At 35.7% G+C, this 10,449-nt stretch overlaps 1 protein-coding gene and 1 long non-coding RNA gene across 2 annotated transcripts; one reads left to right on the top strand and one right to left on the bottom strand.

The window, feature by feature from the left end:
* Positions 1 to 273: 273 nt before the first annotated feature.
* Positions 274 to 6,272, top strand: LOC121754059. The gene is made up of 3 exons (XR_006040537.1): positions 274 to 1,205; positions 4,774 to 5,160; positions 6,189 to 6,272. It is a non-coding gene; the product is annotated as an uncharacterized LOC121754059 (long non-coding RNA).
* Positions 6,273 to 7,389: 1,117 nt separating this feature from the next.
* Positions 7,390 to 10,230, bottom strand: LOC121754186 (GDSL esterase/lipase 7-like). The gene is made up of 5 exons (XM_042149543.1): positions 9,984 to 10,230; positions 9,484 to 9,606; positions 8,827 to 9,086; positions 7,846 to 8,098; positions 7,390 to 7,706 (listed from the first exon to the last, which is right to left on the bottom strand). The coding sequence occupies exons 1-5, from the start codon at positions 10,213 to 10,215 to the stop codon at positions 7,486 to 7,488; spliced, it is 1,089 nt and encodes a 362-aa protein (XP_042005477.1). The 5' UTR covers positions 10,216 to 10,230; the 3' UTR covers positions 7,390 to 7,485.
* Positions 10,231 to 10,449: the final 219 nt, after the last annotated feature.

Here is a 10,449-nt window from a genome sequence, read left to right on the forward strand (position 1 = left end):
TGTGTACAATGTGTATATTTTGTGTGCAATGTGTGTATTTTTTGTGTAGTGTGTATGCAATGTGTGTAGTGTGTGAAGTGTGTGTAGTGTATGTAGTGTGCGAACTGTGTGAAATGTGTGAAGTGTGTGTAGTGTGTGATATGTGTGAAGTGTGTGTAGTGTGTGAACGGTGTGAAGTGTGTGTAGTGTGTGAAGTGTGTGAAGTATATGAAATGTGTGAAGTGTGTCTAGGGTATGTAATGTGTGAACTGTGTGAAATGTGTGTAGTGTGTGAAATGTGTGTAGTGTGTGAAATATGTGAAACATGTTAAATGTGTGAAGTGTGTGTAGTGTGTCAAATATGTGAAGTGTGTGTAGTGTGTGAAGTGTGTGTCACGGATTTTTCCAATTATTAAAATGTAACACCCCGAATTTTCGTGCACTAGTTTTGGAGTATAAAATAAAATTTGGACGAAGAGACGATTAGAATTAAAGTTCAAGGAAATTTCAAGTTTGTGAACTACATTTGTTGAAAAGAAGAAATGCCAAGTAATCAAATAGAGTGCTTTTTTTCTTGATATACAAAGGAAATATGTTACAGCTTGGCAAATCTAAGGAGTATAAAATCTAGGATTTCACTCTAGCTAGAAATGGTAATGAGATCAAGGAACGCTTTTTGGAGCATGATCTTTTCCCTCTCTCTTCGGCAGCCACAATATTCCAAGGAAGAGTGAGAGCAAGATATCATTTTGTTTATTCCAAAAGGATCCTTGCAAACACATAAATGGTTAGAAGAGTCTTCTAATATGAAAGAGGGATATGATGCTAGCTATAAATGGAAGAAGCAGTAACAAGGCTTGAGATCAACCAATTTTTAAGTCATCCAATAATTACACAAGTCATCCAAGAATTACACAAATTTAGCAAGAAGGCTTTTTAGCTCAACTCAAAAAGAGAGGTGAGTTGTTAGCTCAAAATAGAAATTGGAGCTCTCCAATGCCTTACACCAATTTTTTTTTGTTTTTAGTGAAGCTTTTAACCCAAATTCAAAAGTGAAGGAATCTTTATCCCAAATTAGCCACAAAATGCCAAGGAATTTTGCTATAAATACCACATTCCACCACCTTCTTTCTCCACACCCATCAATACTTAGAAAATCACAAATATTGGGAGCACAGCAAGGAGTGGTGGCAAGAGAGCATCCCCAAGGATTCACCCAAGCTAAGGTAATCCCCACAACACCATACTTGCATCATTTAGAACAAGCCAATAGTTAGCCGAGAACTTAGGATTTCAATAGGATCCTCAAATCAATAGCAAGAAACAAGCACCACATAGGTAGAATCTCAACAATGACAGTAGCAAACAACTTGTAAAACCCCTCATAGTGAACAAATACCAAAACAATTAGCTTTCTGCAGTAAAGCACCAAGATAGCACAACACCTCCACACTTGTTCATACTTCTCGCTAAGCGCATAAATAAGGAGAGGGGTAGAGGACTTAGCTTAGTAGTGCGTAGGGCCGTCCGACGATCGAATGACGTCGGGGCTTCGACAGGCGGCGACAGGCAGAGACTGCCGCACAAGGCCGCGGCAACCCGACAGACGGGGCAGCGTCGTGGAGGCTTTGATCAGTAGCAGCGGCATCGCTGCTGCGAGGGAGAGACGGACGGCAGTGTAGACGACACCGGGCAGCAGCTGCTCGGCCAGGAGTATCTGCAGTGACAGCGGCGACGGTGGTGCTGCTGCGTCGGATCGAGGAAACGAGCAGCGACTGATATAGACATTGCGTCGGATGTCTGCTTGGGAGTTTCGAAATAGAACTCAGATTCCTGATTTGGCGTGGTTGCATCGGAGATAGAAAGTGAGAAGTGAGATACACTGAATTGGGGGAAGAGGGATTTGAGGGGTTTTTTCTTTTTTTGTGCTAGAATAGAGATATCATTCCGTGTTTGTACTGGACTTTTTTTTTGTTCCGGGTTTGGGAGAGACGCATGACCCTCATGCGTCTCCTTTTAATGAGACGCTTGACGATTATGCGTCTTTCATAAATACGCGTAAGGGTCATGCGTCTCTCTTTTTTTTCATTTTTTTTCAACGACGCATAAGGGTCATGCGTCTTAGGGAGAGACGCATCTCCCTCATGCGTCTTATTGTTTTTTAAATTTCACGGACGACGCATGACGCTCATGCGTCTCGACTGATTTAATTCGAATTAGAGACTCATGAGCGTCATGCGTCTCTCCCTAATGCAGATTTATCATTATTTGCATTAATTAATAGGAAAAATCATAAATGAGACTTTTTCTTCCTTATAAAACTCATTTTCTAATATTTTTATGTGTTTCTATTTTCCTTAATTTTTATTTGTTTTTTATCTGGATTTATGGATCAATTTTATTTATTATGAAAATATCCTAATTTTACAGTATTAATTAATAAATTTGCATTGTCTTAATTTTTAAAATACTATTATTAATGAAAAAAATCTCCAAAGATTAAATAGCTAATATCACATGCCTGAATATATTCAAAATATTATTCATGTTTCAATTTTATCATGAATGACAAAAAACTATGCAAATTTATATCTAATGATTAATTGTTTATATGTTGTTAAAAATTTTAGTTTGAGGTAAATTAAAGTTCTCAATAAAATATCAATCATAAAAATCGTCTTAAAGTTAGGTTTAGAGTAACAAATTAGTTCGATAATATAATGAAATAATATTTTAAATGTCAGTGTTTTCAAGAAAATAATTATTGTATCATTTGATTAAATGTGAAATAGTTTTTATTCTATGTATTATTGATTCGGATTTTATTGCATAAATAACTTCTCTTTTCCATAATTTTTGTTGTTTCTCAATGAATTTGCTACATGATATAACTGTCATATTGTTACCACTAATTAGAAATAGAGGGATATAAGAATTTATTTGTACAAATATTGACAAAACTTTAATCACGTATGAAGTACTAGAACTTATTAGGAAATCACATAAGAAGTTGCTAACAAAAAGAATTCATATGTCAGCGAATTTAGGGATAGCCAAAAATGCCCTTCAAGCTATTTGGGCAGTTTCGTCCGAAAAGTGGCTAAAAAAATTCATTCGTTATATTTAACGTTAGGGTATTCCGGCGCTATTTTTTAGGGGTCTGTGATTTCACAACCCAAAAAATTAGGGACTTTTGAGGCAATTCACTCTTCAATAAAAGTCTCTGACATATATAATAATCGTTTGTCAACAAAGATTTATTGATCTGGGTTGAACTTTTTGATGAGGGTTCAATTGAGTCTCATCTTATCATGAAATGAGTCTTACTTTAACATAGTATGAGTTCACACTAGTATTTATGTCAATGTAACTCAATTTATTACTCTCTCCATCCATAACAAATATCCCACTTAGGTGATATCACGAGATTTTAGGAGGCATTTGTATATGCTAAATAGAGAGAGGATATATATTTTAATATATTAATGTGAGAGAACTTTTTTTCACAAAAAAAACATGAGACCTTTTATAGAACAAATTTAAAAAGAGCGTGTGATATCAACTTGGGATAGAGGGAGTATAATATAACTCAATTCGAACAAGTGTCTACATCAGTTAGGGTTGGAGATTCGGTCGGTTCAATTAGTAGGTTAACCGACGCCCCTTTTTTTTAGGTTTTACTTCATTAAAGAGAAAGAATTTCTTAAATAAAAAGTTTCTATTTTTAGTGGACAAGCTAAAAGGAAAGAATTTATATTTTTAGAAAACGGATAGAGTAAAAATAATATTATATAATAAAAGTTGCTTTAAAATAGTGATAGTTTTAGTTTTTGAAAGTAGTGTAGTGAGTGCCTATCACATTTTAAAATTGATTCTTACTTCCATTTTGTACTACTAATTAAGTACCCCAAGTAGATAAAACGTTCTTAGCGAGAAATTCAACTTTTCACTCTTTTTTTTCTTTTTTTTCAATTCAATTATGAATATATTTATTTTATAACAATTTTAATATTTACTTTATTATAAAAATTAAGAATGATATATGAAAAAAATCATGGATTGAATGTTTACTTGTGATTAATTGAAAAAAAATCACATGGATAACCTTTTTTCAACATGCCCTCATACATGTGGATCAGAGATATCAGGTAGACATGAGTTATTCTTCTTCTTCAAAGGTCTTATAAGAGGAGATGGTTATCCAATAATATGCACGGAGTATATATATGAGACAAGATTATCCACAAGTCAGTGGGACGAGAATGTTTTTTTCAACACACTCCACATATACATATATTAAGTACTCTCTCCGTCCCACTATGACCACCCACTTTTTTTTGATTTGTACCAATCAAGATATCTTATTACTTAAAATGAAAATTCCTTTATCTCTATCTTATTCCCTCTCTTATTTTACTCTCTCCACTTAACACACAGTGGCGGACACAGAAATAAACGGTGGTAGGGGCTGGAAGTTTCACTATACTCCCTATTTATCTATTCAACACTAGTATTATATATGTGTGTGTGGTGTGAAAAATAATATTTTCTTTGCCTCTTGTTAACTGTGACATTGCTTTACGGTACGAGATTTAAGAATAAAGTAGGAGAAAAAAATAAAATATGAGTGTTAATACTTGCCAAAAAAATGATTTGCTTACTCTGTGATGTCCCAAAAAGAAATACAAATAACTTAAAAAGAGTGGAAATGGTAATGATAAGGCTCATTTCATGCATTTGTTCTGGGATAAAATTCTTTGTTTTTCGGGAAACTAATGTGTGATTTTAAGCCAGGTGTGTAGAGAATCTGCCAGGACCAGAAGGTTGCAAGGAGCGACCAGGCAGATGACGGATCAAGGAGAAGTGGAGCGAATCACAACGTGCTGCCTGTTGATCAAGAAGAACTAAGATGAAAAGCAGCAAGAGCAGCAAATGAGACAAAGGGCATATTTTAAGGATCCTTTTACAAGGGGCACAACCGACCTTTTAGAGAGGGATTTCCCTAGGGATCAGAGCCTCAAGCCTCCCTATATAAAGGGAGGGGAATGAAAAATGAGGCAGCTCCCTCTCTCCGAGCTCACATTACTCTCCGATCCTTAGATTGATCTCTACACACTTGGAATGGAGGTTTGAAACTCTGGCTGTGGTGGGGGTTCGTTTAGCTGGGCAACACCGTCCTACGTGGGTGAAGAAACAATCTCTTTAATTCCAATTTGATAAATTCTCGCTTTGAAGTATTCTCTAGTTTTTAACTTAGTGGTTGTGAAGCTGACGTTGAATTTGGTGTTTAGAATTTGTTCCTAATGCTATGGAAGTATTTTCAGTTGCCTTTCCTTACTTGTCCTACCGTAGATGTTTGATTTGTGTTGGTTGGATGCGCTAGGCAAATGTCTGATTGTTTGGAATTTGAAGCGATTGTGTTTGAGCCAAATTTGTTGAATTTTGATTTCATCTATGTCGGAATTATTCTCAATCGAATTTCTGTGGGGATTTCGTTTATGGATGTTGGATCTTAGTTTGTGTACGATTTTTGAATCTGGAAGCTATAAGATGTTTAGATCTCGCTTATTGACGTCTGATGTTACCGATCTGGATTTGTTTGCACTTGATGACGAGAGATTTGTCTTGGATTTGAGTTTGAGTTCGTAGATCTGGATAGCTCTGTTTTCATTCTGCATGGTTATGACTTGATTCTACTTTTACGTAATTCTCTGTTGATCCGTTAGCTTAAATCTGTAGTTTTACGCTTCTTCCTTCGTGTTCATGTGTTTTCTAAAATGTGTTTTGTTCTAATGATGACCGAAATCCTGTTTATGCTTTGTTTCACGTTGATCACATGGAGAAGATGAAGTAGTTCTCAAGCTTTTACTTTTGGCATGCTCTTGCAGGGATTGTCAGTTGAGGGGATTGGTCCCACTTTACGTTTACATTTTTGTTTGGCTATTTTAGGAAAGTTTAGTATGAATCTCTCAGTTCAATCTAGTTCATTAGTTTTGAATCACAAATGGTCAATCAAGCTCAGCATAGTTTAATTTAATGGATCAGTTAGTTTAGTTTCTTAGTCCGCTCAGTCAAGTAGGATAAAACTTAACCCACCTTGTATGCGTGATAACAGCCATCCCGAATGTCTGCAACACATGTTTAAACCCTCATCATTGTGGGATTCGGCCCTTACTTCCTTTTACTAATTAATAGTATTGTGGGTTAAGGTCTTGAAATTCCTGGTTCCGGTTCGTGCGCCCAACGACATGTGGATTGGCTTCGTAGAGTCGTCTTGATCAACTAGAATTCTGTCGCTTTATCCGTCTGCGAGTTCTCGCTTGACAGTTTAAGCCGCTCCATCTGGATCAGTCGACCATTATCCTCTTGATCAGTCTGCGTCAATTTACTTTATTACATAGCGTGCTGTCGGAATACCCAAGAGGCTTTTCAGTATATTATACAAAAAAATCACAATTACAACTATAAAAATGCATGAATATTACTCCCTCCGTCCCAGTTTAAGAGTCTCGTTTTGCCATTTCCGTCTGTTCAACTTTAAGAGTCACATTTAGAATTTACCATATTTGGACATAAAACTTAACCTCATTGTTGATGAAATTTACACTCAAATGTCATTATTTTCATAAGAATAAAACAAATGAAACACTTTTTACATACAAAAAGTCAAAAGAGTCCCACTTTCCACTACCTCTCTTCAATTATTACACACTCCAACAACCAATACCCCACTTCAATTATTACACACTCCAATAATTTCTTAAAACTCATGCCCTAACTAAATTGCACAGTATTTACATAAAACAACACTTATCTAACCATTATAACAATTAAAATTATGTTATACTTGTCACGTGAGGAGAGAAGAAGATGTGACTCGTTTTTATCATCTTCTGTTCTTCTTCCTCAAGTTTAGTTCTGCAACCATTGTTACTTTGCTATTTTCTCTGCAGTTTCAAATATCAGCCCCTCCTGTCACTCAACTTTCGAAGGTTTAGTTTCTGAAGACAATAATTTGGTAGGAGCTGAAGTTAATTTCCGAAAATTTCGAACAAAAATTGAAGTAGAAATTCAATAAAAAATAAAAAACATTTGGGTAGGGCTTAAGCCCCTCTCCCCTTGTATATGTGTCCGCCAATGTTAACACACACATAAAATAAAATTGCATAAAATCCCGTGCCGCCCAAGGAAGGGGTCATCTTCCTTGGGACGGAGGAAGTACTAAACAGAAGTTAGTCAATATTCAAATAGTTGTGTGATCACAAATTAGCACATGATATAGTAGATTTTCTTACAAAGTATAGGAGTTAGTTTGTGTAACATCAACATCAATAATCTATGTAGACACTTGTTAGTATAGTACATTATACAATACACAAACACCTGGGAAGGAGAAAGAAAATGGAGAAATGGTTAAAATATTGATTAATATATGTGAATTTTTATGCAAGTTACAAGATATGTATGCCGAATTTGTATGTAAGTTACAAGATACGTATGCCAAACTTATGAGAGCAATAAGTCATTAATATTTTTGGGTATGCAAACAGAGGATGAATTGAAGCATAGAGTAGCAATTTGTTTGTAGAGGGTTTCAGTGAGATGATAGCCATCAAAGAAGTATTGTTTATCGGGTCGTTTGCAAGCCAGGGCACCTAGTCCAGGGATGCAACCTGATGTCCCATTCATCCATGTCACACAGCATGGGTTGCTTGAATCACTCAAACCTAAGACCAAAAGAAAATGATCATGAATAAATTTGAGACATAAATGAATTTCAAAATGTGACCTAAGACCAAAAGAGAATGATAATGGATAAATTTGAGACATAAATGAATTTCAAAATGTGAGGGGTGATGTACCAACCATATTTGGAAGGCGTGATAGCAGCTTCATAACCAAGCCAATTAACACTACCAAGAATGAAGGAAGAATGTTGAAGAGTTGATGTGAGATTAAGAAGCAATGGAGCAAGCTCTTTGTTGAAGAGTAATGTCATCTGGTTAATATCCTCTACACATGGTCCAATGTGTTTCGTCTGCCTTGTGATTGCGGGAATGCATCCGATTGGTCCTACCTCGAACACTATCATCTTCCTTGCGCCTAATTCGTACAATCTCTGCGTCTCCGAACTCCATATTAATACAATATTTCACTTCCAATAATTAATTATATATAAGGTTTGACCCATCAATTTTATCCCATTATTTATTATATTACTTTATTGGATACGTATCAAATAGAGCTAGACTAATATTATATGCTAGCTTCCCTTGAAAAAGTAAACGTTATCTTAATTTTTATGAATTTTTGTGATTTATTAGGTCTTTGTATTAATATGTTTTTATTTTATTAGATCCTTTTAACTTTTCTAATTTTATAGTGCAATAGAGATGATCAAAGTATAACTAATATTAAGTGCATAACTAGAGAACAAATTTCATCCTTTAGATTAAAACGATCTAGTTCACTATATGGGCGTTTTAATTCACAATATGAATTTAAAAACAAGGAATGAACTAAAATACCTATATAGTGAAGTATTTACTCCGTCAAGAATTTAGTTCACTATAATAGCGTTTTGGTTCACTAATTCGAGTAGTGAACTAAATCGCTCTTATAGTGAACTAAATTCGTGTTCTCTAGTTATGCATTTAAGTTGTGGTTTCCCTAAATCACTACTCGTATAACTGTAGAAGATGATGAGCTTGATTAAAAATTTTAAATCCGAGTTTATTTTAAATATTAAGTAAAAAAATGAATTTATCAATTCTAAATTCACAAGCCCATATAGAAAACGGGTTTTGAATATGGTTTGATTGCATCAAAGTAAATCTGAATCTGTACCTGGAGTTGTTGAGATAGATTGTTAACGAGAAGGGTGGCAAAAGATTGAGGGGAATAGCGTTTGCTGGTGTCGTAGAAACTGATAAGATAATTGTTGATGTAATCATTGCTGCCTATTGATATCAGAAATAATGATTTTGCTAAATAATTTGATAACTCTGTTGAGGTTTTATAGTATCTGGGAAGATCTTCTTTCACCGTTCTCTCAAACAAATCAACTTGCTCCGGGAAGTTCAAGCATTTTCCCTGATGAGATACATCTCAAAATCAAACCCAAAATCCCCTTGCTCTTGCATATGTTAAATAAGTCAAATAAACCATAAAATATTGGTATGTTAACTAGAATGATAAATTAGCAAGTTTCAGAATTTCGCAATTATCTTATATTGTATCATTTTCCGATGAAACTCGTCATGATGTGGCAACCAGATTTATCTACATGGACATATAAAAAAACTTTGTACAGTGGTTTACGTAGAAATGATGGTGGGTTAACATGAAATCTGGTTGTCACATCATCGCAGTTTTCAACTGAAAAAAGACAGTATGAGATAATTGCAAAATTTTAAAACTTTATAATAGTATAGGAAGAATCTAAAATTTGACTATTCTTCGTGATTTTACTGGGCAATTTTTCTTTAAGTATATGATGCATACCTGTTTGAGGAAGAATACCACATGATCCTGATGCAAAATTTAAGCCAGTTTTGACCTGCTCCGACTCCATCAACCTTCTAATGCTCATGTATGGTGGAGCATACGGCAATCCTATAAACTCAGCTGCCATAACAAAAATTATGTTTGACATGAGACTTGTGAACTTAAAGAATCCATATATGTACATTTTAGAAATGGGCAATGAGACAGGATCATCACCGAGTCGATGTGAGACAAGATTTAGAAATTTTAACACACCTCCGCACATGTGGGCCGGAATGACATATCGGACTTTCAACACGTAGGTAGGCAAGACAAAGACAAGAGAGAAAGAGATAAAATCCATCATCGACTTGGGCCCGCTCTGATAGCATATTAGAGATGGGTCACACAGCCCCTTAAAAGGCCCTCATAAGGGGAGGGATAAATGAGATATGATAATCACCAAGTCGATGGGGGACATGATTTAGACATTTTAACAATATACTACGATGAGTTACCGATGAAATCGGCGACGGTCCTTCCATTGGTGAACCTTCCGGTAGAGCGGGCGGCGTCAAAATTCATGCCGTAGGGCGAGAAATTGGCCCGGGCGACGGTGGGCAAGAGATTGTTGTTGCCGCTGTCGAGCAAGGAATCGCCCAAGACGAACAATGCGGGTGCGAGAGGGTCCGCATTTGCTGACGTCAAAGTGATGAGAAGCGCAATGAAGAAGAAGAAGAAGATAGCCATTATTTGTAATGGGAATGAATGAGAATGGGCGTTTAAATAGGAGTGGGGTTTTACATGTGAATATGGATGGCGGTTCACCGTGTATTCGGGAACCGATTTCTTGCTTCAACAACTAGCATAGAATAGCATAGCATAGCATAGCATAGCATGGCATGGCGCTGACATCAATTATATTATTTCTGTGCCCTTTATTAGTTTGTTAGGATTTAATCAGCCACCATACTTTCCTTGTTT

Source organism: Salvia splendens, chromosome 11 (assembly GCF_004379255.2).
Source record: "Salvia splendens isolate huo1 chromosome 11, SspV2, whole genome shotgun sequence".
Lineage (NCBI taxonomy): Eukaryota > Viridiplantae > Streptophyta > Magnoliopsida > Lamiales > Lamiaceae > Salvia > Salvia splendens.